This window comes from Petaurus breviceps, unplaced genomic scaffold (assembly GCF_028583685.1).
Source record: "Petaurus breviceps papuanus isolate PSGF00001 unplaced genomic scaffold, PetGlider_PUasm1.0 214, whole genome shotgun sequence".
Lineage (NCBI taxonomy): Eukaryota > Metazoa > Chordata > Mammalia > Diprotodontia > Petauridae > Petaurus > Petaurus breviceps.
Genome location: NW_027185863.1, coordinates 6,203,615 through 6,231,058, shown reverse-complemented (window position 1 = coordinate 6,231,058; position 27,444 = coordinate 6,203,615). Strand labels below are relative to the sequence as shown.

Here is a 27,444-nt window from a genome sequence, read left to right as displayed (position 1 = left end):
CAGTAGTAAGCATAGTCTCAGATTTTAAAAATAATTATTACAATAATTTCGAGGCCAAATAATACAACCTCATTCCAAAGCTTCTGGAGAAGTTTTTTTTTTTTTTTTTTAAGCAATCGGGGTTAAGTAACTTGCTCAAGATTACACGGCCAGTTATTTGTGAGTGTGGTGCTGAGTATCTGAGCCCAGATTTGATCCAGGTCAATCCCGACACTGGAGCTGGTGCTCTTACTCGCTGAGCCACCTGGCCACCCCTAAGCAATTGGGGTTAAGTAACTTGCTCAAGGTTACATGGCCAGGTGTTTCTGGGTGGGTGCTAAGTGTCTGAGCCCGGGATTCGATCTCCAGGTCTTCTCAACACTGGAGCCGGTGCTCTTACTCGCTGTGCTACCTGGCCGCCCCAGCTTCTGGAGAATTGAAGGGGAAAAAAGGAATAGTTTATTCTGGGTAACATCATCAAATTATTATTTTTTACATTTTTACTTGCCCTTCCATTAATACAATATGATATCTGAGTGATAAAATGAACCACTTTTTGGAACCAAAATGTTTCTTGAATTGTTTAATTTACTTTTATATATTACTAAGATTATTTCCTTCATAAAAGTTAAATACAGCTGATGTCTTGGAAATAGACTTCCTCCTATTTAAAGGTTTTGTTATTGACAGTTATCAGTTAGAAAAACAGACCAATTCATTCATCTACTAAGCAAAGAAATTAAAATGGTCAGCTCCCCATCCATAGTTTCTGCCTTAGTGTCTGCAACTCACTTTAGTTTTTAGACAATGTTTCTCCTAGCATTCTTTTCTTTTTTAATTATTCTCTTAGAAAATGTATGCTCATAATAGGTAGAATAATGGGAGAAATGCAAAATGTACCTATATGTTATGACTTTATAATTTCAGCAAATGAACTTCAAAATTTTTCCTGTTGAATGAAAATAGAGAGAATATTGGAGGAAACCAGTGACCGAACTATTCTAATGCTCTTAGTGAGTAGCAAGATTTGAAACTTTCATGGCTTTTAGGCATTACCACACTCTAACATAGGTCAGACTTCTCTGGGAAATAGAACCTACTTTTGATTATCTTGGGAATCATTATACAGACAGTCATTTATCCTAATCCATAACTTTCCCTTCTCCTTCCTGCTGTAGAGCCTTTGGGAATTTTATTGCTTGTTAGGACATTCATCATGTATTGTGTAGGTGTAACCAGGAAACATTGCACAGACTAGTTAATTTGGCCACTTGTGAACAATTGTGGCTAAAATGAGATTTGAAGCTTATCTATTTACTTAAATTATCTATTTTTTGCCATCCATCAGGAGACTAGGCTGAAAAAGATGAGGTTTTTGGTAGAATTTAAGAGGAAGGTTTAGTTCTACGTTCATGGAAGATAAATTTTCCTTAAGAATTCAGAACTCGATCCAAATCTTAGGTACTATTAAATAATAGAACAATGATGCCACAACAACACCTATATACCCAAACTTTCCCTAGCTAATTCTCAATTTCCATGTATCAAGGTTTAAAAAGATTTTTATAGACTTAGATGTATTTGTAGACTTGCATCAATAGATCAAGCAAACAGGAATCTCATACTTTTCTACTTCCCATTCCATTTATTTTTACTTGATTTGATACTTTAATGAATCTGTGATATTGTCAGTGGAAATAATTTTTCCATTTTCAGCCTGCTCCCTTTAAAAATAATCTGTGAACTAAAAATGATTATCTGTTCCATTACAAAGACCTGTGGGCTTTCGTCTGCCAACTTCTGGTGTAGATGAAAAACCTATCCTGACATTTCATCTTTTAATCTTATGCAGTTCTTATCCATATGTTACTATACATAAGGGGTTCACTAAGCATTCTCTGAGGTTTTCCTTTATTTTACTTGACATTGGAGAGATAACAGTGGAACATTTAGGATGTTTACCAGTGGTTTTCACCTCATGACCAACCCACTTTCTTTTCTAGTCATATATTTCTTTGATGGTATACTTTATACCATTTCCCTCATGTAGTTCTCCAATGTTAATATTCTGACATCTTTTTATCCTAAACATGTATCTTTCCACTGACTTTCGGGAGATTGGCCCTTTGTAGGAGGTGGCCCTTTAACTGAGTCTTAAAAGATTCTTTCAGGTGGTTGTGAAGATAAGCTCCATTTCATGCATGAGGAATACCCTATTAAAAACATGTTGATTTTTAAGAATTTTAAGATTTTTGAGATCATGCCCAGGACTCATGTCTTTATTCTTCTCCATGCTTCACTAGTGACTGTCTACTCAGACTTCGTCAACAACAACAATCACAAATAATGAATAATAGCTAGTATTCATACAGTACGTTCTGTGTGCCAGGCACTGTGTTAAGCACTTTAAAAATTTTATATCATTTTATCCTCCCAGAAACCTTTACAGTAGAGGCTATTATTAACCCTATTTACAGTTGAGGAAACCAAGACAAACAGAAGTTAATTGACTTATACAAGGTCACACAGCTAGGAAATGTCTGAGGCTGAATTTGAACTCAGATCTTCCTGACTCTAGACCCAACATTCTATACAATGTGACACCTTGCTTTCTCCAACATGTAGCCAAATCTGAAGCTCACTCCAGGCCTGGAATTTATATATTGGAAGTTTATGCTTTACTGCTGTGATCCTTCCATCTGATTGACTGGTTCCTCCCAGATCTTCTGTTTTAAGGAGGTTAGCCATGGCTTCTTTCTCTCCAATCTAAGCTACTAAATCTCCAACCAGATTTTGTCTTCAAAATCCTAGAAACCCCACTCCTTTCCATCTTCCCTTTAGGATTTGTCTTCCCTCATTAGAATATAAGTTCTTTCAGGGTAGGGAATGTCTTTCGGCTTTGCATTTATTTTTTTCTTTTTTGCATTTTGGAGGGCAATTGGGGTTAAGTAACCTGCCCAAGGTTACATGGCTAGTTTTTTTGTGTGGGTGTTAAGTGTCTGAGGCTGGAACCGAACTCGGGTCCTCCTGACTCCGAGCCAGGGCTTTACTCACTTCGCCACCTAGCTTCCCCATGGCTTTGCATTTATATTCCCAGTGCTTAGCACAATGAATGTTAGGGACATAATTAACACTTAATAAATGTTTGTTGACTGACAGAGTGACAGACTGATAAATTGGAGATGGAATGTTCTAGATCTAGGCTAGTTTGGCTAGAAGTGGGATGTGTGGAAAGGAATAATGTTCAACACACATGGAAAGCTAGGCTGGAGATAGTTTGTGAAAATCTTAAAAATGCCAAGCTGAGGGGTTTTGTTTTAGAGACAGCAGGGAGCCATTGGAGCTTCTCGAGAGAGGGAATTATGGGGTTGCACCTGTATTTTAGGAATGTCATTTTGGCAGTTGTGAGGAGGATGGATTGGAGAGGCAGGTGGCTTGGTATTAACGTAGCAAGGTATTGCAACAGTATAAGGTCTGGAAGTAAGGAAGCAGAGAGAAAGATTCTAGACGTTTTGAGGCATAAGAATGAAAAAAAAGTGGACAACTGATTAAATATTAGGGGTGGAGAGCTGGTGAGTGGGAGGGAATAGCCAAGGAAGACTCAGACTTCAATAGGCATTGAGTGTGCTATGGTTTAAAAAAAAGGAGCCCATGGAGTGCACCCTGTCATCCATAACTCAACATAGTGTTTCAGATGTCTCACCAGCATAGCAGCATTGTACCTCTCTCATTCTAGATAACATGTCTTCCTTACTTCAGGCCAAGGTCACATCACTTTTTTTTAGGGCTGCCATATGATACTGACTCATATTAAAGTTTCAGTGTCTTAAAACCATCTAAAGCTTTTTTTAAGGCAACCTGCCATCTGAACATTATTCCTCTGTATTGTAATTATGAAGCTGATTGTATAAACTCAAATGTAAGTCTTTATATTCCTTTATTCCTATTAAATTCAATTCAATAGTTTTGGCCTTACATTTTATTAATGTGATTTTTTATTCTGTTTTGGTCATATGGCATTGGTTCTTTTTCTCAACCTTTTGTCATCTGCAAATTTATCAATATGGTGATTGGGAGAGAGTCTGGACTTGATGATTCACTGATAGAGGGAATTTCCTCTGTCAAAGGAGGTTTGTATTTTTCTGCAACTTGTAGCCTTAGAAAGCTTGACTAGAAAACTGAGAGGTTAAGGGACTTGTCCAGTGTTATATAATCAGTATGTGTCAGAGGTGAAACTTGAACCCCATTATTCCTATCTTTGGGGCCAGTGGAGAAGTGATATAATACACAGAGGGACTTCTTTCATCTTTAGTTTTCCAGGAGTTAATTGTTGAAGGTTATCCAAAAGAAAGAACAATAGAAACTGAATTAGAGGACCATCCTAAATGGTGAGGAGCTTCATTTAATCTCCAGCACCAAATCTGAATCTTGAATCAGGTGGTGCAGTGCCATATGATGAAGAAATAAGTGATGTAACTTTGCTAATGTGAGCCTGATAGGGCATCATTGAACTTCGGGGGAATGCGAGGCAAGGTATTTACAATATTAAAAATCCCTGTCATCCAGAATTCTTCCAAGAGTGTACTTGGTGCTTTCTCATCTTCAGATGTATGGTATACTGAAAGTGGGCTGAAAAGAAATGAGTTTGAGTCTTAAATACCATAATTCACTATTGGATGTAAGGATCCAAAGCCTCTAAATCTCAGTTTCTCTATCTATAAACTGGGAATAATGATGTTTGCACTCTTTGTTGCATAGGGTTGTTGTGAAGATCAAATGATATTTCAAACTCTTTGCAAGGCATTCTATAATGTGTCATATTTGTCCTTAGTAATAGCAGTTGTATTTATATTCTAAACACCCATCAACTAACAATGCTGGACACAGAGTTACAGGTTTACAGATTTAGAAGATCATGCTGAATGCAGTCACTGAATTCCTTCCCTGGTCCAACCACATCAAGGATAATTGACTTAGAATGGGCTTGATATTTTAAGAAAATAGTCAATACATCGATATCTCCAGGAGATGGGAAAAACATAATGAGTGTTAAAAAATCTCATTAAATGAAGAAGATTTCACAGAATCTCAGTTTGGTTATATAATTGAATTTCACTGTAAACAGAAAACCCTTCAAACCTTTCAACAACATCCCTGACAAGTAGCCATCTAAACTCTACTTGAAGGCCAAAGGTGATGGGCAATTCAGTACCTCTTAAAGCATATTTTCAACAGCTTTAATTGTTAGGAAGCCTGTACTTAAAATGAATTGAATCTGTCATCCTGAAATTTATCCCCATTAATCTTAGTAAGTCCTATGGGTCCAAACATAACAAGTCTAATATCTCTTCAACACAATAGCCCTTCAAATACTTTTAATGAATAACTTTTCTTCGTACAAAAATTCCTATTTCCTTTCATCGGTCTCCATGTATCATGATTCCAATTTCTCTTACAATTTTCTGTTTGCCTTCCTCTAAACATTCTCTATTTTGTCAATGTCTGGCCTGAAATATAAGTTCCAGAAGTAAAAACAAGATTTGGGATGACAGGGCTGTTTTGTTTATTCTGATAACTATACCTCTTATTATCATATGATAAGATTTAGCTAGATCCAAGGAGAGTTGAGTTTTTTTTCCTATCATACTGTTTACTTTTGACTCATATTGACTTTGTAATCCACTGTTGCCTTGAAAATTTTGGCGAACTATCAATAGTCAAACTGTCCTTATTGTGAGCTTTTGGTTTCTGAACCTAAATGTAGGATTTTACATTTATTCTGCACATTTTTATATTATATTAAGTTGTATCTTTTATTTATTCCATTCTACCGAATTCTATTCTATTGATTTTCAAAATATTTTTGTGGGATTTTGAATTATTCATTGAATATGTTAGTTTCACCCCTCCCAATTTTGTGTCACTTGCCGATTTTTATAATAATGACCTCTATGTTTGAATCTAGGTCATTGATTAAAAATGTCATCTATAGTGTAAAGCCAAGAATAGATGCCTGGGGTCATCTGCTGCAGATTTCCCTCCAGGTTGCAATTTCTTCATTGACCATTACTGTCTGGATCTGGCCATCCAAAAATTTAAAATCATTCTAACTGTACTATTTTCAAGGCCACACATCCATCTTAATCACAATGATATCATTAGAGATTTGTCAGGTAGCTTGATGCAATTCAGGCTTATTATATTTAACTCTGATCCATTAGAATCAGAGAATTACAGAATCTCATAACTGAGAAGGATCTCAGAAGCAATATAGTAAAAATAAAAAAGAATGCTCTTTTTGGATAATTGCAAAAATTCATCCTTGTTGAAAATCCCTACTGATTTCTTCTAGGCTTAGATCCTATGATTACTATTTTACTTACAAGTGCTTAAAAAAACCCCAACTTATTGTATTAGTTTGTAAATTCCCTTAAGCCCAAGGACTGTGAGTTTTTGAATGTCTTCTCTAAACTTTGTAGCTCCTTTGCGCCTAGAACCATGTTCTGCATATGGTAAACACTCAATATTTATGTTGTATTTGTGGTACATTTTAGAATTTTGCCAGTAATAAAAAGCAATTTAATTCACTAATTTGCAGTTTGAGGAATCCATCCTCTTTCCTTTTTTGGGAATTGGGATAATATAAGCCCATCTCCAGTCCTATAGCTGCTCATCTGTATTCCACAATTTTTCGAAGATTAACGGCATTTTAGCAATCATATTTGCTTTTTTTTTTTTTTTTTGGAGGAGGGAAGGCAGGTCAATTGGAGTTAAGTGACTTGCCTAAGGTCACATAGCTAGCAGGTGTTAAGTGTCTGATGCCGGATTTGAGCTCAGGTTCTCCTAACTCCAGGGCCAGTGCTCAACACCGTGCCACCTAACTGCCCCAACATTTGGCAGTTCTATGGAGGGAATTCATGACTTCCTGAGATATCTAATTTCCCTTGGAGACAGCTATCATTTTAGGAGGTTGTTCCTTACATGGAATCTACCTCTGAAAAATTTGTCATTTACTAATAGTTCCATTTCTTATTTAGATATGGCGACATTCTGAGGAAATATATGAAATCACAATTAAAGTGGTATCATGAAAATTGCCCATTCCACTGACCAAAGATAATAGGTTTAATCCCACTTTAACTAGATGGCCTTTAGTAACAGTTTTTATATTCCCTTTGAGACTTTTCTTCTTCAAATTAAATACTCCCAATCCCTACAACTGACCCTCATAATCTTGAGACCCTTCACCATCTTGGTTGACTTACTCTGGTTACTCTTTACCTTATCAACGTCCTTTCTAAAATAAGTCACTGGGGCGGCTAGGTGGTGCAGTGAATAGAGCACCAGCCCTGGAGTCTGGAGAACTTGAGTTCAAATCTGGCCTCAGACACTTAAATACAGACACTAGCTGTGTGACCTTGGGCAAGTCACTTAACCCAATTGCCCAGCTTTCCTCCCTCCAAAAAGACAAACCCCCACCTCCAAACTAAAATAAGTCACTACGGATTTAACATAAGTTCAATCTGTCTCACCAGGATGGAGTATGGCAGTATTATCATGTCCTCATTCTAGACACTATGTCTCTCCTAATGAAGGCTAAGATCATCTTAGCTTCTTTGGCTGCCAAGTAATATAGACTAATATTTAACTCCCAGTGAATTAAAACAGTGATATCATTTTTAGGTGAATTGCTGTCTCGATCTTCCTTCTCAATGTTGTACTTGTGAAACTGATTTTCTTTTAATGCATCTGTGAAACTTTACATTTGTTTTTTATTAAATTCCATTTCATTATATTGGGCCCAACATTCTAGCTTGTTGTTGTCAATTTAGATTCTGAATCTGTCATCAATAGTTATTTACCCCAACTTTGTGTAGTCTGCAAATTTATCACTATAATCACAAGGACTGGGATTGGGTATGTGATTTAACTAAATGGGAAATCTCCTTTTCTAAGGCAGATTGACATCTTTTCTGCCACTGAGAATCTTAGAGAATTACTTTGAACACTGAGATGTTAAATGATTTGTCAAAGGTCCCAGAGACAGAATGTTTCAGATCTGGATCTTGTTTTCCTAGTTTGAGGCCAGTTCTCTAATCCCATACCAGGATTAGTATGGTATGCCCCATGCTCACAAACATGCTTACAAGATATGCTAGGTCTACCCCCCCCCCAAAAGAGGGAAGAACCAATATAAACAATGGGCTAGCACACTTTGTACTTTGTCTAGGTCAGAAGTATCAAATTAAAAGTCACCAGGGCCACTAAATTTTACTTAAGGATCTCCATGGGCCACATATTGATTAACTTTTAAAATGTAATAACTGTATTTCATTGTATTTTAACTTATTTTGTTAAATATTTCTCAATTACATTTTAGCCTGATTCTGACCACCGTGGGTCATGTGTTTGATAGCTCTACTCTAGAAATATCCATACCTGTGTCTGATGAATATGCTGACTCTTAGAGGTATCATGGAAAGAACACTGTATTTATAGTAGCAGGAGGATTCAGGCTCAAATCCCAGTACCCCTACAAACAAAGTGTCATGCCATCTTAAGAAAAAAACAATCTCTTTGGACTTAAATTCCTTCATTTTTCAAAATAGGCTATACTTCATATTCTTTCTAACTCTCAATTTTGGGATCACCAATTTTTTTTGCAAATGCTTAAAAAACTTCTAAGGTCCTTGAACCCAAAAGCTGTCTTCTCAAATTTTTGCAGGTCTTCTAGTACCCAGAACAGTATTCTGCATGCAGAACTTGATATGTCTATAGTATTTATTGCACATTTTAGAATTTTGCCAATAATCAAAATCAAGGTCAATCACTGACCTACAGTTTTAGAACACACCCTGTTCTGTCTTTTGGGAAATTGATACAGTACTAGCCCATCTCCAGTCCTTTAGCACCTCATTGGTTTTCTACAATTTGTCAAAGATCACTGACAGTGTTTCAGCAATCATGTTTGTGATTTCTTTTGGTACTCTGATATGTAGCTGATCCAGGTCTGATATCTGTGCTCTTCTACAGATATCTTACTATTTTCTCCCTTATCTTGGGCTTCAACTCCTTACACATCTAGTCCTCTGATCAGAAATACTAAATTACTAAAGAATGAATAATTTTTAATAAAGCTTTATATAAGATAAAAAGATATATTTGGTGTAAGATGGTAGCACAGAGGAGATTAGACATTCTGTATAGCCCCAGACATTAGAGCGGCAGTCACTATAGTTGAGGGGAGATTTTGACCCTATTCGTGAAAATTCTTTTAAATAATTAGAATGGGAACGATTCTTTCTCACTGAAATAGTGTAAACAGAATCTGCAAAGAGTGTTGTGAACATGATCCTTGAAAGATACGGGAGATTGGGCTAGATGAGTACTAATAAGAATAAAGAATAAGTAGTTAGTCTCTGTAAAAGTAGCCTTCTTACAATAATTCCTAAGCCTGTCAATGAATTAAAGCATAGTATGGTATCATTGTATTCCAGCAATCCAACCTTGGCTCTACTATGCAGCATTTTAATCAATGATTTGGATGAAGGCAAATGATCAAATTTGTGTAGCGGACAGAGTGGCCCTTGGGACCAGGAAGATGAAGGTTCAAGTTCCAATTCTGACAAATAATCTCATACCCCTGATATATTCCTCAATTTACTGAGACTAACCTCCTTGCTGTTCCACAAACAAAACTCTCCATCTTTCTGATTTTGCTATTTTCACTAGCTGTCTCCCATGCCTAGAATGTTCCCCTCTTTTATCTCTGCCTCCTGGCTTCTCTGTCTTCCTCCAAGTCCCAGATAAAATCAATCTTCTACAAGAAGACTTCCCAATGTTTCTTAATTATAGTGCCTTACTCCTATATAGCTTGTTTGTACACATTTACTTGCATGCTGTCTCCCCATTGGATCATAAACTCCTCAAGAGCAGGAACCATTTTTTAAACCTTCCTTTGTATCCCTAATGCTTAGCACTATGCCGGGAACATAGTAGGTTCTTAAGAAATGCTTATTGACTGACAAACAATTTAACTTCTCAGTGCTCTGAATATTACAAGAAGATGCTAACCTGAATTTCTATCAATGGTAAGTTTTCTCATCTGGATGTTTCCTATGCCAATATAATCACAGATCTAGTCCCCATCCCTCATCAAATTTACAGATCTTACATTGGGAGGGATAATTAGCATGATGGATGACAGAGTCAGGATCCAAAATGATCTTAACATGTCAGAACTAAGGGCTCAACTGTAAACTGTGTATGATAACAAATTAATTAATCAATAAGGATAAAACTGTATCCTTTACTTGGTTTGAAAAATCATCAGTACAAGCATAGGAAGGGAGTGGTGTGGGGATACAACTAAATAGTACCTATGGAAAAAAAAAACTTTGGGACATTGAGGACATTTAGCAGATTACTAACTCAACTGAGTTAATAATAATATTTTTAAAAACCAAAAATGAAATTTAAGGCTGCATTAATAGTGCAAATAATTTAGAATGAGTATTTTATATGGATCACACACTTTGTACTGAGTATTTTTCTCTCTTCTAGGACACACATTTTAGAAAACAAACCTGAGCAAATAACAAGTAGTTGGTGGTGAAGATGGTGAATGGTGAGATGGTGAAGAAACTGGACACTCTACATACGGAATTCGGTTACTAAAACTGGTTATCTTTAACTTTAAACAAACTCTGGGACCAACGATGAAGGTATAGCTGTCTTTAAAAATCGGAAGGGTTACTGAAAAAGAATTAGTTTTGTGCTTCTTGGCAGGAGAGGACAAAACTAGAAGTAATGGTTAAAAGATACAGTGATGGATTTTGACAGGATATGAAGAAAAACATCATGACAACTGTAAGTGTCCAAAAAGTGAAAAGGGTTGCCTTAAGTATGCTTCCTTCACTGCAAATCAATACGTAGATACTGGATAGTCACGCATTGGGGAATACCGTAGAGCAATGGTGTCCAGCTCAGATAAAAGCATGCCTAAATCTTAGACAAGTGTCGGTGTAGGCTCCATATTGACTTATAACGGAGAATATTGCTATTATCTGTGTTCTATTGTATTTCGATTTATTTTGTTAATTATTTACAAATTACATCTTAATCTAGTTTTACCAAACTTGGGAGTGTTGAGAGTGTGAGAATCACATTTCTGGGGATCTCAGGACTTCCCAGGCAAGGTCAGGGAGGTAGCTTGGACGAGCTTCCATGCCCACGGCTCCCTTGTGGCCCCTTAGGAAGATCCACATGAAGTATGCCTTAAAACAGCAAACCCCTTCTCACTGAAAGAACTCATAAACAGAGTGTGCAGAGGAAGGCGTTCATGACACTTGCAGCAAGGAAGCAGGTGTGATGCTCCCTAGGGACACACCCACAATGATGCAGAAGCAGGAGTGAGGTTATACAGTTCTGTCCATCCTGGTAGACTTAGGGTTAGTCAACTTCCTCATACTCCTCACTTTATTTCCCTACATTCCCTCTCTATATGCAGATTACATAGGTGTGGCAGTGAGGATGCTGAAGACCTGACAGGGCCTGACCTCTTCTAAGGCCAGAGCTGTGTGCCACACCGCCACCTTTCTAGTTCCCTCTGGTCATTGTCATGGTTCCAGAAAGGCCAGGGTTTTAGTAAAGTAAGATAATCAAGAGCTTCCACACAGCTATTGATTATCTTCCAATAACTTTTGTGGGAGCAAAACAAGATACCATTATGTCCTCTCTTACAGAGAACTACAACAGAGCCCACAGCCATGTATTTGACACTTCTGTATTATGGAGCATGTCTTTGCCAAGGTGTAATTTGGACTAGATAAAACCTGAAGTCTCTTCAAAGTTTTGGGTTTCATGATTTTGTGAATTATTTCCAGTTCTAAAGTTCTATGACATCCAGGACGTTATCTGGAAATTGGATTAAAGAAAAAACACCTCCCACATATGAATTTGTGTATGTGTTTCCACATACACATGTCAAAGATCATTCCACATAATGTGAGTCATGGAAAATGATTTCAGTTAAACAAACTTAAACAAAGGTTCTGTTTCATGAAAGCTTTACAGAAGAAATCGTTATTTGTCCTTCATTCTTGAAGAGGACCAATGACGTCAGGGAGATATTGCCATGACTTGCAAGTGAATTGGATTTCAATAGGCCAGGGTGGTACACAGTCACCAGCCTCACCTTCTCCTCTGGAGCCATCTGGGTCCAGTAGCAAGATATAGATCAGAATGACTGGAGATGGCTTTGCTACAGAAGGAATAACAAGAGAAAGAAAATTTGATGACTTCATCTATCTTACATTGGTTAAGTTTTACTATAGTCTGATTCCTTTAATTTCGGCAACCAGAAAGGGGGAAAAAGAGGTGGGGGAGAATTCATTCATTGTGCCTACTCCAACTCTAGGAACAAACATAACAGTGCCTGCATATTCTTGTTTTCCCTGATTTCAGCTCAGAAGGCTTCAAAATGTTCTTTCCTGTTCTCTCCTTGCATCGCTGTTTGTGTCTGTGCCTGTGGCAATTTGCTTTGTGAGAGAACTGCAAGATCTCCATAAAGAGAAAGTCTAATCTTTGGAGAATAGATAACCCATGACCTCTCTGTCTTCAAATTAGTTGCAAAAGGTTTATTGATATCAATATATTTTTTCTCCAGGATCTTTACTGTTGTGTTTTAATAATCTTTCTATCCACCCTATAAGATATCAAGGCCAAGTTTGGGCTGTTTAAAATGTTTCATGTCTCACTGCTTCAACCCTGACTCACTTTTATTACCCTCTTCAGGGACCTTAGCATCATGTGCTGTCTTTTAAGAGGAAGCACAGAAATGTATGTTGTAAATAATCTAAATTAAACTTGGCTTTGAAATGCTGGAAAACCTCTTACTGATTTACAATTCTCCATACTTTGTTCTCCTAATATACCTTCTCAGAGCTGTGCGTGTGTGTCTTTACATGTGTGCTATTTACAGAAAATCTGAACACTGGCTAGTGAAAACAAGGCAAAGTAAAAGGAAATTTCCTAGCCTATCTGCAGTTCTGGGGTCTTTGGCTTGTCTTGTTTCCTTACATAAATTCGCTGGCCATAAGACATGATAGGCAGAAGCTTAACTCAGAATTTTTGCACCTGAGTCAAAAGACACTTGGAGGGGGAGGACAGAGGCAGAGAGCTTATCTCAGAGGTCTGAGAAGTGTTGGGGAATTCAGTCCTACAGGTAATTTCTGAAACAATTTGACAAATATTTATTAATTAACATTTTTAAGTGCTATATTCAAGGTTCTGAGGCTGCAAAAACAGAATGGTAAGGTCCCCTGCCTTCGAAGTGCTTATACTGACTTGAGGGATACAATATTTAAATATATAAATACATACATTCTAATTTATGGAGGCAGAGAGCTCTAACACATAGGAGGAGCAAGAAAACTATCATATAGGAAGATAGCACAAGATAGCACATGTCAAACTTTGAAGGAAAATAGGGAACCTAAGAGACAAAGCTGAGAATGTAGAATATTCCATGTATGAGGGCCAACTTATGCAATATGTTTCCTTTCTAAGATCAACTAAAGATATGCCTTGTTTTACTATGCTTTGCTTTATTGTACTTTGCAGATTTTTACAAATGGAAGATTTGTGGCAACTCTACATTGAATAACAGCACCGTTTTTTCCAAGTACATGTCTTCACATAATGTCTCTGTCATATTTTGGTAATTCTCACAATGTTTCAAACTCTTTTATTATTATTATATTAGTTATGGTAATCTGTGATCAGTGATCTTTGATGTTACTATTCTGTTTTGGGGTGCCATAAATCATGGCCATATAGGACTAAAACTTAATTGATAAATGTTGTGTGTGTCCTCTCTCCCTCTCCTCTGGCCTCCCTATTCCCCAAGACACAACAATACTGAAATCAGGACAATTAATAACCTTTCAATGGTCTCTGAGTGTTGAAGTCAAAGGAAGAGTCATCAACTTGAGGCAAACTTCATTTTTGTCTTATTTTTAAGAAATTACCACAACCACCTGAACCTTCAAAAACCACCACCCTGATCAATCAGCAGGCATCAACATGAAGGCAAAAATGTCCACCAGCAAAAAGATTATAAATTGCTAAAAGCTCAGATGATATATATATATATATATACATATACATATATATTTAACAATATTTTGAAATTAAGATATGTACAATTTTTAGACACAATACTATTTTGTATTTAATAGACTCCAGTATAGTCTTAACATAACTTTGACAGTTTGATTTCTTAGATTCTATAGGAACAATGGGTATTCCAAAAACAGACACTGTACAGGACATGGAGGAAGGTATAAATCGGGATAAGGGAGGAAGGGTAGAGCACCCTATCTAATCATAGAGCTGGAAGAAATCTGTAGGATTCCTCCTGGAAGGGGCCTGAGCTAAGCTGGCTCAGGCCAGCTAGGATCAAGGGTTGGTCACCAACTTTTCATTGACACACATGCTTAACTAGTCTCATACATATTAGCTGGCACACCCCATATAGAATTAGAGCCTCCTTATCTAATCACAGGATGCATGAAGCTCATATTGGGTGACGAGAACATAATAAGGAGTGCATATATGTAATGGGCAGGTCAGAGAGATTGTAACCCATATTGGAACCAATCCCAGCTCTGGAGGGGGGGAACAAGGCAGGAAATTCAAAGGGAAGCATCATAAAAGGGCTTGCATTTGTCTAATTCTTCATAGTCTTTTGAGGAGGCTATCCATTTATTCAGGAGAGAATAAATATAAAATCAAGATAATGAAAACCTTCCTGGCTATTCGACAAGTGTTGTTTATTCCTAGACTATGTATATAACAACTGGGAAACCAAAAATTTTGGGACTTGCTTTGTCACAATATTTGCTTCATTGCGGTAGTCTGGAACTTCATCTGCAATATTTCTTAGGTATGTCCTTAAAGTTCGACCTTCTGTAAGAAGTTTTTCCTCATTCTTTTTTTAATCCCTCTGAGATTACCTCAAATTTATTTAGTTGTATAGTATTGTGTTATATTATGTTATATTTTCATATATAATTTAAATAATTTAGTTCATAATATAACATACATAATAATAAAACTTATTATATAACATGTTGTTAAACCTGTATGTTACTGTTAGATTATCTTGTGTTGTTATGCCATGTCATGTGATATTAAACATCCTGTTTGTAAACAGTTGGTTAAATTTTCTCTCTCATTAGATTGTGGACTTCTTGAAAGCAGGGACTATTTTTGTCTTTGTATTCTCAGTACTTAATACTGTGACTAACACATAAAAGGCACTTAAGAAATGCTTGTTGACTTGAAAAATATCTTGTCTGTTCAAATATACTACAAGCTCAGGATGATTTAGCAATGTGACATAACATCTAAAAAGCTAATTTTGGTTGCCTCATATATAGAATGTGCAAGAGAATAGTTTTTCCTTGTTTAGTTAACACCCTGATTATTTCTAGGCGCCTTATTTTAGAGAGGATCTTGGCGACTGAAGCCCATTAGGGAAAGGTGACCAGAAAAGGTGACCAGAGCTTTTACCATATGAGGACTGGTTGGAAGAACTGATTTTGTTTAGCATGAAAAAAAGACTGGAGGGAACATAAAAGCTATCTTCAAATACTTTAAAGGTTGTAATATAGAAAAGTGATTATATTTTTTCTGGTTTTGCCCAGTAATAATGATGGAATGGGTAATAATGGATGGAAAAGGGTAATCATTGGTAAAGGGGGCAAAGAGGCAGATTTTAACTTGATAAGTGGGGAAAAAAACTTTTGGACAATTCAAACTCCTCATTATTAGAAGGCTTTGAGGTTGAAATGGCACTTGAAGTGGTCATTTTGGACTTCCTAAGGTCTTCCAACTCTGAGATTCTAGAATTTATAATGTTCTGCAATATTGGCCAAGGTTGGGGACCTCACTAGGGCAAATCTTTTGAATGCCAGCTGAATATCTTGGGAATTCAGTCCCCTCCTTATCTTCTTAGACTAGGATAAGGTGAAAGGAACATCAGAGTTGATGTAGGCTAGAAAAAGTATAGATAGGGAGAAGTAAGCTGGGAGCTATGGCAACAGAGATGGCTAGAGCAGGGCAAAGACCAAGGCAGTTATAATGTCAGTATTTACTGAGATTCCCCTGAGATGGCTTCTTTTATCAGACACCACAGACAGACAGAATGGCAGCAAACAGAATGGAAGAAAAGTCTCAGCTGGGAGTAGACTTTCTCCCTTCAGTTTTAAAGCCAAGTAGCTGAGGGGTGTCTTTCTTCTCCTCCCTTCCGCCTACTGATCATCCTGTTCAGATTTTTATTTATGCTAATCTTTCAATGCTGTAATATTTAGTCATTAAGCTTAATTCCTGGACATCTCTACACCATGTTGCCTACACTCATCCAATGATTCTTATTCTCTTTCCCTGGGAACCTTGGACTCTGCCTCTTTGATGCTAGACTCTGATAGGTGAACTTTCACCTCATTTTGCCCAATCTCTACCTCATGTCACCCTTCTAGTTCTAGTTTTATGTGTCGCCTTTCTATATTAGAATATAACTTCCTTGTGAGGAAGAATTATCTTTCTAGCTTGTAGTTTTATGCTTGCACATTCTCTGTCCATCTCTCTCTTTCTCATTCTGTCTCCCCTCACCCTTCTCTATTATTTTGCTGAGTACAGTCTTAAAATGTTATCAGGTGCAGGGTAGCCTTGGGGGTGGGGTGGGAAATGGTCTTGATGGGGTTTTATATTTCTCTCTAGGGCCCTAAAGTTCTGGTTTGGGAGCTTAAAACTACATTTTAGTTTTTATGAATGATCCCAAGCAGAACCCTAAAACTTGAACATAGTACATATAGACTCCTAGGAAAATGATCCAACTGTCTCAGTGTCATGCAGTGATACTCCCCCAGTGGTGTGTCAGTGCATTCTTTCTTATTCCCATTTCCACATATTCCACTGTATAGAAGGAAGTGGTAGAAAAATGTGTACACCTCAAAGGGTATGGCCATATGGCAAATTTCCCAACCCCTGATTGCTCATGCTTCTTTCTTTCAGGACTTCCTTATTAATGCCCTACTTCTTATACCCAACCAACAGTATCATTCAAAACCAAGGGTTGAGTGCTCTGAGTGTCCACAATACAGCTTAAAAGGCAATAGGAGAGATTTAGGATAGGAATGTGAAAGACCTTTTCAGACAGAAAAACACTTAAAGATGCTACAATGAATTATTTGGACAATGGTCTTCCCCAGGAGCTTAAGCACAAGAAGGGAAGATTTGGCAGTTAGCGGTCTTTGATTTAGGTAGAGATTTCTTCAAAGGAAGGAGGATCAACTATGTTATCCCTTGAGTTTCTGGATGCTACTGTATATCACTAAAGCCCTAAGTAGAGGACGTATTTTCTGTGACCTTTCTTTCTTTTTTTTTTTTAGCATTTCTTATACATCATGTTTTTGCCCAAGAATTACATACGATGCAACAGTTTCACTGAGCATGTGCACTGACTTCATTAATGAGTTAGTTTTATTTAATTTCTGTTGCATAGTTTTCATAAAGCACCATTTACCCTACTTCCTAATAAAATAATTTCTATTCTATTCAAGGGATAACCAAAAAAAAAGGCAAACCTAGACAATGATATCCTGAATTATATTGGCACAATTTAATACAGTACTATAGCATTGAAAACATAATATACATCCATTATGTTTAATCTACTTAATATTAAGCATAATTATACATAATATTTTTGACAGACAAAAATATATATATTTTAGAACCACCATATGCATAGGCCTGGCTAATAGCAGACATACAATAAATTGGTTCTTAATTGCACATTATACCAGAGCAAATCAGCTTGAAGACTGGAAGGGAAAATGACCATTTATATTTAAAATATTAACTCAGTTCACTGCATAAAAGTAATAATCAGAATCCAACAACCATCATACCATGTTCATTCCTTTCAAGGGTACATTCAGTTCAGTCATGTAAGATTATCTTATGCCAAATATTTTGTTGGATTTAGACAGTATGATGAATAGTTTACTTGGGCTAATCTTTAACATTTCAGTTAACCAAAAAAAGCTTGATGTTATGTATCAACTCTTGAAATACCTAGAAACATGGAAGCATGTCATTCCCAGTCATTTAAAAACACATGAAAATAAAGTATATAGTCATGATAGGAGTGCTTTACCCCCAAGTAGTTGGCCTAATTCTCCAACACTCTAAATCGTGGAGCAGATACCATCTGCTTTGAAAGAAAGAGTTCCCTTTGCTAGAGGTTCCCAATACAATAAAATCACAGGTCCAGAACCTACTCTAACCTTACTATAGATGCAGGTAATTCCTTAATTTATGAAATGTGTGTTCTAACAAATTTCTATTCAGATCATATAATCATAGATTTGAAGTTGGAAGGGACCCCAGAAGCCTGAATTTTCTTTTGAAAGTGTCTATTTCCTTAACAATTTCCATTATAAATTTGGAGTTATGTTCCTATGGGAAAAATACTTCTCTCTATCCCAAATAGAAATTCCACTGTAGTGAAAGGTTTTAGATGGATATTTCTGTGACATTTTGGCAATTCTAGTATACCTGTATTCTTATTTATTCTTGGAATTGCCCTTTCTACACAGTAGTACAACTTTTCCTTTGGAAACTTCCAACACTTTGTTGCTTCAGACTCTTCCCTCCCATTTCTCAGAATCCTTCTACTGGACCAGTAGAATTTTATCCATGCCTGGAGATTACTTGACTCTATAGGCTCGGGTTCTAGAATTTTTCTCTTCTCTACACCTAACACAGTTCTTGTCTTGTTAAATACTTGGACTGAATTTTCCTTGTATCTGAGTATTTATAGTGGGTTATACCATTCCACTTTATAAGGATTGCCAATTTACATGATAAATTCATGGCATAATAAAGTGATTAATTTTCCTATTCTGTTTACTCTGAAAGTTCAATTCCGTGCATAAAGCTTTGCTTAGAATGAAGGTTATTTATGTTCCATTCAGTGCTTTAAGAAAATTACAAAGGAAATCCAGAAACTGATACTTCTTTCAGGAATATGACTGTTTATAGTCTATATTGAAAGCTAAATCAACTTGGATTCTCTCTGTATAGGATCAACACTCAATTACCAGAAGAATAAAACTTTAGACCGAAATGATTCAGCTTAATTTCTCAGCTTCCAACTTTAATTTTACACAATCAACTCATGTTACTACTGAAATGTGATTGGTAGAGAAAATATTTTAAGATTCCAAAATGAATGCATACAATTATACATATATACTAATATGTACATATATATATATTTCTAAAACTCCAGAAAAAGAGCAAAAATAACATAATGAACAACCTCATGAAAGTTAGGATAACACCAAATGTTAAAATTGATGGCTTCTTCCTTTTGGCAGCAGGATTTATTTCCACTTTTCTGATTCTCTACTTTCACCTTGGCTTTTACATTCACTGTATTATTCTCTTCTGTTGTGATTATCTACTCAGTTTGGAGAATGAGCTTGGGAGTGAGTAAATGCCACTATGTGCCATGCACCATTAGCCCAGATCCAAGGATAGGTAGTTTTTAGTCTTCTAGTTTTCCTATTATTAAGATGATTGCCAGGGAGATGAAATGCTGGTAGGAAATATTTAGTCGACTACACAATGATTGAATCATTTGCTTTTTAGATAACTTAGCCTGAGCTGTCCTGGTAACAACATTTAATTCATCTGCCTTGATATTGCCTTCCAATATCAACTTCAAAAGTGGAGCCAGAAACTTCTTTTTCATGATGGCAAAATTATATTTACTTCAGGCAAAGCATAAATGTCTATTGCTCTCCCTAGCCCCTTTTGTTGAATGTCTAGGTCAAGTTATTGCTTCCAAGTTTTCTAATAATGCTGTTCTGCTTCTAGGTATATTCTGTAAATAGATACCGGTGGTGGGCATACTCAGGGAACCAAAGAGTTCCTCTCTGACAGCAGATTTTGTTTGCCTAAAACCTTGAACATCAGCAAACACTTAAAGATATTCATGAATTTATATCTGGAGTTAGCAGATTTCCTATGGAAATCCCTAACTGAAAAAACAAAAACTATGTCACACAGCTGATAAGACTTTCAGCCTTCTATGTCATATAGATATTAGAGGATTTCCTGAAATCTTACTTCAAGAACAATTTAGTGGCTATTTCAGTACACTTTCTAGAATGATGATATTACACTGTTCACTTAGTGTAAAAAGAAAGGCTACTTGTTTTTCTGGATGGGTCATCTCCTCCTTTGACTGAGACCATCAATTTTCCTCTAGCTGCTGCTCTAATTAACTGTACACATCTATTCTCCCTGGGATCCCTGTAAAATGCATACATTTTGAAAAATACATTGCTGCTGTGTCTTTCCAACAGAAGATGACTCTATTCCTGGATATTTGTAAAATTATCTAGAAATATTATTAACACAACAATGAATGTGGCAAACATAGTCACTGCTTCCATAGTAGGTGGCCCGCCCTTCCCTCTCGATGTGACTTGGATTGGTGTAATGGTGTTTAATTCTGGTTACACAACATCCTGAAGTCTTACTTATGCTTAATCTTTTCCTTTAAATGCTGCCTATCATCCTCTGTTGGCTATGTGATTGCAATACCCTCTCTGGGGAGACAGTATTTCATCTCACTGGAGTCACTGTAAATTCTCTTCGGTACTGGAGCCCTCTGGGCTGGATGCGATGTCCAGGAGGGCCTCTTTGTTTGTAAAAGTTGAGCTGACAGTCAAGCTCTGCCGGGGCCTCACAGGTGCCAGCTCATCTAATTTGATATTTTCATTTCTGACCAGAATTGTCTTGTCCATATTCTCTTCACTGTGCCTGGCAACCACAGCATCAAGGAAGTCTACCTTGGGAGGCAGGACTCCGCTTTCAAAGAGGTACTTGGCAAGATAAGAGACAGAGATATTGGTCAGGAAGGAGATGCACATAGCAAATGTTTTAAATGGGAATCTCTGGTGATAAATGCCATCTTCATCACGGTAATGACCAGGGTATAAGATCAGCGGTTGCAGGTAAAGATAGGGCTCTCCTCCGGTTATTCTGAATATGAGACCAAGCACATACCCCACCATGGCACCGTATGTGTTGGTTCCCTTGATAAAGAGCACACACAGGAGTTGAGGAAAGATGATTATGTAAACAAGGTCAGAACTGAGATACCAGAGTCCATAAACGGATTTGGCTAATAGAGCCATTGCAGTAGCTGCTGCTCCAAAAAGAAACACAGTAATTCTCATAACCCAGACGATTTCCCTATCGGATGCCTAAAAGAAAAATTCACAGTATCAATGGATTGACTCACTTCAATAAAAAAATAGTTTTCCTTTACTTTTCAAATATTTGTAGCATTTTCTATGGTTCAGATAGCTTTGTGCAAAAAGAAAGTTAAACCACAGGGCCCATGTCCAGTGTGGTGGTGATCTCCTAGTAGAGGGTTATTTAAAAGATTCTAGACATCCTCTATAGTGGATAGATGGAAGAATGCAATTATGAAGGTGTGTGCCTTATATTACAAAGGGTGAGAAAGGAGGTGAACAGGCTCATCTGAAAGAACGTAGGAATGACCTAAATGTTCTTCCTTATAGCTAATATAATGAGGAAAGATTTATTTCACTTTGTGTACTCTTTGGATATGCTTTGTGCACTTATTTAACTTAGTAGAGTGCTCAAACCCTGGCTTTAGGACTCCCTAAAAGCATTATGGTCAAGAGTATGGTGGAGTAGGAGTTGGAGGGTAAACATGCATTTGGAGGGTGTGTTCTCTGATTTCTCCATGCCCTTTAATAGAGATAATCTAGCACTCCACTATGGAACCAAATGGGACAACTAGGTGGCACGGTGGGTAGAATATTAGGTGTGGAGTCAGAAAGAGTCATCTTCTTGAATTCAAATCTGGCCTCAGACACTTACTAGCTGTGGGACCCTGGGCAAGTCACTTTGTTTGCCTCAGTTTCTCATCTAGAAAATGACGTGGAGAAGGAAATGGTAAACCACTCCAATATCTTTGCCAAGAAAGCCCCAGATGAGGTCATTAATAGTTGGACGTGACCAAAATAACTGAACAACAAAAATGCTACCAAATGAGATCAGCCTGTATTTTTGTTTCAGTGACTAGGGGAGAAAGATCTTGGTAAGATGGTGTAAACTTGGAGTCAGCAGGGACCTATATTTAACTTCTACCTCCAACACTTTACATTCTTATGACTATGAGTGAATTATAGAAGGGATCTTATTGGCTATTGAGTCCAAATCCCTTATTTTACAGACGAGGTAAATGAAGTATGGATAATTTAATTGATGTGCTAAGGATTATGTAACTAGCAAGCACATTAAATGTGATATGAACCAATCTTCCTGTTCAGTCTTATACCCATAGCCTCAGTGTCCTTATTTGCAATATGAGTACAATAACACTTGCAGCACCTATACCAAGGATTGAGTGAAATGATATATGTGAAGCATTTTGCAAAGTAATATATAAATGCCAGCTGTTATTAATAGGTATGTGTATCATCAGTCAGGTCAATTTTGTTATAAGAGACTTGTTAGAAGTTTTAGTTTAGAGTCCCCTTAGAAAAAATCGGATACATTCCAGGTTATCTTTTATATTATTCCCCTTTACATATTTTATACTCCAGCTAAACTGCTTAACCAAATTAATCAAGCCCAGTTCTTCTCTTAACTCTATATAATATTAGCTAGCATTTATGTAGGACATTAATGTTTGTATTTGTAAAGCACTTTACTATCTCATTTGATTAATACATACAGCTCATCCCCATTTTACAAATTCAAAAATGAAGGCAGATAGAGGCTAAGTAACTTTCCCAGGGTAACACAGATAATAAGTGCTTGAGGTAGGATTCAGACTCTGATCTTCCTAACTTTAGGTCCAGTGCTCTGTCCACCATGCCATCCTCACTGCCTCTGTGTTCTACTTCTAGTCTCAGTGAGTTTACATAGGCTATGTCTCATGATTGAAATATACTCAATCCCTCCTCACTTCTGCCTCTTACAATACTTAGTTTCTTTTAAGGTTTCGTCAGGTATCATTTCCTACATGAATGAGGTCCTTCCTGATAATCTCACCTGCATATTAGATGATCTTGCCTCCTTTTCAAATGTATTGCTTATCTGTTATCTATACCAAAGCTGTTTAAGAACAGGAGTTTGTTACTCATTTTCTCTTTGTATCCTCAGTGCCTAGCATAGTGTCTCATGCCAATTGCAATAAATATTGCTTAATACAAGTTTATTGAATTGAGATGAATTGTTGAGTGTAACTTGAAGCTTCATTGACTAAGGAACTTAGTTACTTTGGCTAATGAGATATTGCTAAGCACCCTTGTAGATAGAAAGTGAAAATCAAGCTGAGAGAAAAGTCACACCCAGATCCTGCTGTACATACCGTGTTTCCCCGATAATAAGACACTGTCTTATTATATTTTTTTGGACAGAAAAACACCAGAGGGCTTATTTTCAGGGGAGGGCTTATTTTAATGAACATTGACAGCAATTTTAATAAACAGGTAAACGTGAACAAAAACATGTACTTTTATTCAATAAGCAAATCACTGGGGAAGAACAGGATGATGCGCTCACTGCTGCAGCTCTGATTGGATGCAACTCGGAGCGCGGTGTGCGTTTCAGGGGGGGGCGGTGCATACAGAGGGTAATAGCGCAGGGGATCACCTTCACTACAGTAGCAATCTCAATAGGGCTTATTTTCGGGGGAGGGCTTATTTTAGAGGAATCTTACACAGTAAGGGGAGGGCTTATTTTCGGGATAGGTCTTATTATCGGGGAAACACGGTAGGAATAAGCTTATATCCATTGAATGGATTTGTCTCGATTAGTGCTAATACATAAAACATTATGGTTTGTATTTACATAATGATTCAACTTCAATAAGATAACGTCCCAACTTATTTTATGCCCTTAAATGAAATGGGAATCACAATTTCTCTTTAGGGAAAAGAGAGACCGAATGATTATTTTTAAATTAGTACTTACATTTTGTCTGAATGACAGTTGGTAGATATTTCGAGCAAACATTGAACTTGCTGATAGGATTGAAGAATCTGCAGATGACATTACAGCAGCTGATACTGCGCCAAGGCCAAAGAAAGAAATATATACAGGACAGAGATGCTGCAGCACAATGGGCAAAATCATATCTGCTTCTTGCCTTTCTATGGGTTCTGGAAAACCATATGTAGTCTTATTCCAGTCTGTTGGGTTAAAATTCATAAAAGTCACATACACTATTCATTTAAATAATTAGCATATAGACCTGGAAAACATCAAAAACTGAAAACTCCAGAAAGCATCCTCCCCTCACCAAATGCCTTCACTTTATAAACAAGAAAATGAATTCCCAGAAAGATCAAGTGACTTATCCAAGGTCTCATGGACGGCAAAAGAGACAGAGCTGGAATTCAAATACAGACCTTTAGTTCTGGGTTCAATATTTTTAGGAAGGACACTGATAAGCTGAGCAATACAAAGGGGAGGTCCACTAAGAGGGTGAAGGATCTCAATTTCATGTCATATGAATATTGGTTAAAGAAGAAGATAAACTTGGGAGAAGGGCAAGGGACATGATAGCTGTCATCAGTATTTGAAAGATTAGGACATCAAAGAGGGATTAGGCTAGTTCTGTTTGGGTATAGAGGCCAACCAATCTAAGAGAATTGGACTGCCTTGGGAAAGAGTGAGTTCTACTTCACTGAATATCTTTAGGCAAAGCCCAAATGACCACTTGTCCAGGGTGTTACAGAGCAAATTCTTTTCTGGGTATGGCTTGGACTAGATGGGCTTTTCAACACTAAATTTCAATGATTCTCTGATATTATATATTCCCAGCGACAAGTCAAATGGTAGTTAAGTGTCTCTTAATGCCTCTTGGGTAAATATTGAAAGAATTTTACATGCATTCCTTGTTAAAAATAAGAATAAAACAATTAAGTTATTTTAAAAGCTATTACTTTCTGAAGGTTGTTTCTTCTGTATCTTAGATTATTATTTTTCTACCTTCCCATGAGAACGAACTGGAACTTTTGAGCCTGGGGTACCAGGCAACGTGGAATTCTAAAGCGTTCTTGAGTCAAACTGGTCTACGGGAACAAATGTAGCTCCTGAGGTCCCAAGGATGGGACCTATAGAATATTCTTCTTTGACAAGTGTCATGAAAGATTATTAAATGTAACTCATATTCCCTGAAAAGTGATTTGGGCTGCTTGACTCGTGGAAGCTATAAAACCAACATCTTTCAGGGTCCATGAAAAAGTTTTCTTTAATGCCCTTTATTTTTACATCATAGTCACTTCTGAATATGCCAATATACCTCTCTCTCCTCCTACCCCCAAAACATATTAAACCTTTCCTTAGAACAACAAAAGAAAAAAAAACAGTTAAGGAAACACACCTGATATAGTGGCATCTGATAAGAAATAAAGCATTCTTGGAGTTCCTAGTTTCTCTACCAGGAGAAAAGTGATATATGACATTACCTGTTCTCTGGGATCATTATTGATTTTTCAGTTGTTCACAATCAGGTTTTCCTTTAGTGATTGTAGTAGACCCTACAATGTATCATTCTGTAAGTGGTAAATTTGCTTCTGAATATTTCATTTTGCATATGATAATAAAATATTCCTGTTTTTCCGAATTCCTTATACTTAACATTTCTTTTTAGTCATTCTCCAATTGATCAGCATCCTTTACGTTCCTAGTCCACAAAAAAGTGCTGCCGTGAACATTTTGGCACATTTTATATCTTTCTTTTTTATGACTTTGTCCACTTTGGTAAAAAGTAGTACTAGTTGGATCCCTGGGACAAAGTGTATGTACAATTTAGGCACTTTCCTGAAAAAATTCCAAATGGTTTTCTTGAATGATTAGATTAATTGATGATTTCAATAGCCGTGTATGTCTTTTTCCATACTCTTTCTAATGCTATCTGTTGTCTTTCTCTTTTTTTGGTTAAATTTGACATTTTTTTAGGTTTTGTGGTAAAAGCACAGAATGGCTTTGATTTTAAATTCTATAATACTAGTGATTTGGAGTGTGATTTTTATATGGTCATTCATGGTTTGCAAGTTTTCCTTTGAAAACAGTTCCTATCAAGGGGCAGCTAGGTGGTGCAGTGAGTAAAGCGCCAGCCCCGGGGTCAGGAGGACCCGAGTTCGGTTCTGGCCCCAGACACTTAACACCCACACACAAAAAAACTAGCTGTGGACCTTGGGCAAGTTACTTAACTCCAATTGCTCTCCAAAAGGCAAAAAACAAAACAAAAACAAAACAACAGTTCATATCCTTTCACCTATTTGGGAATGATTCAGTATTAAATGGTTGTGTGTGTGTGTGTGTGTGTGTGTGTCTTAGCTATCAATTTTTATCAGTAATATTTGATATGAATATTTTCCCAATCAAAATTTTTCTTTTTGTTTTATCTTGATCGATTTACTCTGTGTGAATTATTTTTCATTTTGAATGACTAAAATTATCTATTTTATCCTTTGACAACTGTTTGGTTAAGAATCCTTTCTTTTGAGGTGGCTAGGTGATGCAGTGAATAGAGCACTGGCCCTGGAGTGAGGAGGACCTGGGTTTGGATCTGGCCTCCGACACTTCACACACACACACACACACACACACACACACACACACACACACACAAACTAGCCATGTGACCTTGGGCAAGTCATTTAATCCCAATTGCTCTACCCTTCCCCCTCCAAAAAAAAAGCACACACACACAAAAAGAATTCTTTCACCATAATTGTGAGGGATAATACCATCTATTCCCTCTCTCTACATATGTATGTATATATGTGTGTGTATTTATACCCATATACATACATGCATATATATATACATACATTTGGAGATTACTATAATTTGTTGTATGGCTCATTTTATACTAAATAATTTGAAAGGTTGGAAATGAGCATCCAAATCAGTCAATCACATGGAGTTTCAAGGCTATGTGTTCGTGACAATGGTATTAGCAATAACAAGATAAAGCTTTACCTGTTGATGCTCCTATTGCACCGATAAGTATTGCGGGGAGGGCCATCACCAGGCACCCAAAAGCTGCCAGTAAGGAGAGAACTTGAGCATAGGTTGCTGAAGATGATGACAGAACTCTTTGAAAATAGGCTTGCCATGGAATTCCTCCCATCGTCTGCAAATAGATCAAATACTTCTGTTACTTCTGAGTCTGAAAACATTGCCAGAGATGACAGCAACAATGTGCTTCCAGAAAATCCAATTATAGCTCTATTTCCGAAGCATGCCTTTTGCACTGTAGTTAGTGAATAGGAAATTCTCATCTCATGTATGGTGAATTGCCAGAAATAGGGTACAGATTTTGAT

At 36.9% G+C, this 27,444-nt stretch overlaps 1 protein-coding gene and 1 long non-coding RNA gene across 3 annotated transcripts in view; one reads left to right on the top strand and one right to left on the bottom strand.

The window, feature by feature from the left end:
• The window catches only part of LOC138165666 (uncharacterized), a 34,501-nt gene extending 19,372 nt beyond the window's left edge, over positions 1–15,129 (top strand). Inside the window, exons 3-4 of the long non-coding RNA XR_011169396.1 lie at positions 10,543–10,703; positions 13,603–15,129. This is a non-coding gene — a long non-coding RNA (uncharacterized lncRNA). The remainder of the gene's footprint in view (positions 1–10,542; positions 10,704–13,602) is intronic.
• A 2,213-nt stretch (positions 15,130–17,342) lies between these two features.
• The window catches only part of SLC5A7 (solute carrier family 5 member 7), a 44,583-nt gene continuing 34,481 nt past the window's right edge, over positions 17,343–27,444 (bottom strand). For both annotated transcript variants that reach the window (XM_069093999.1, XM_069094000.1), the window contains exons 7-9: positions 27,100–27,253; positions 24,079–24,296; positions 17,343–21,329 (exon numbers count right to left, since the gene is read on the bottom strand). In XM_069093999.1, coding sequence (XP_068950100.1) covers positions 20,700–21,329; positions 24,079–24,296; positions 27,100–27,253 — 1,002 coding nt within the window. In that variant the 3' untranslated portion in view covers positions 17,343–20,699. The remainder of the gene's footprint in view (positions 21,330–24,078; positions 24,297–27,099; positions 27,254–27,444) is intronic.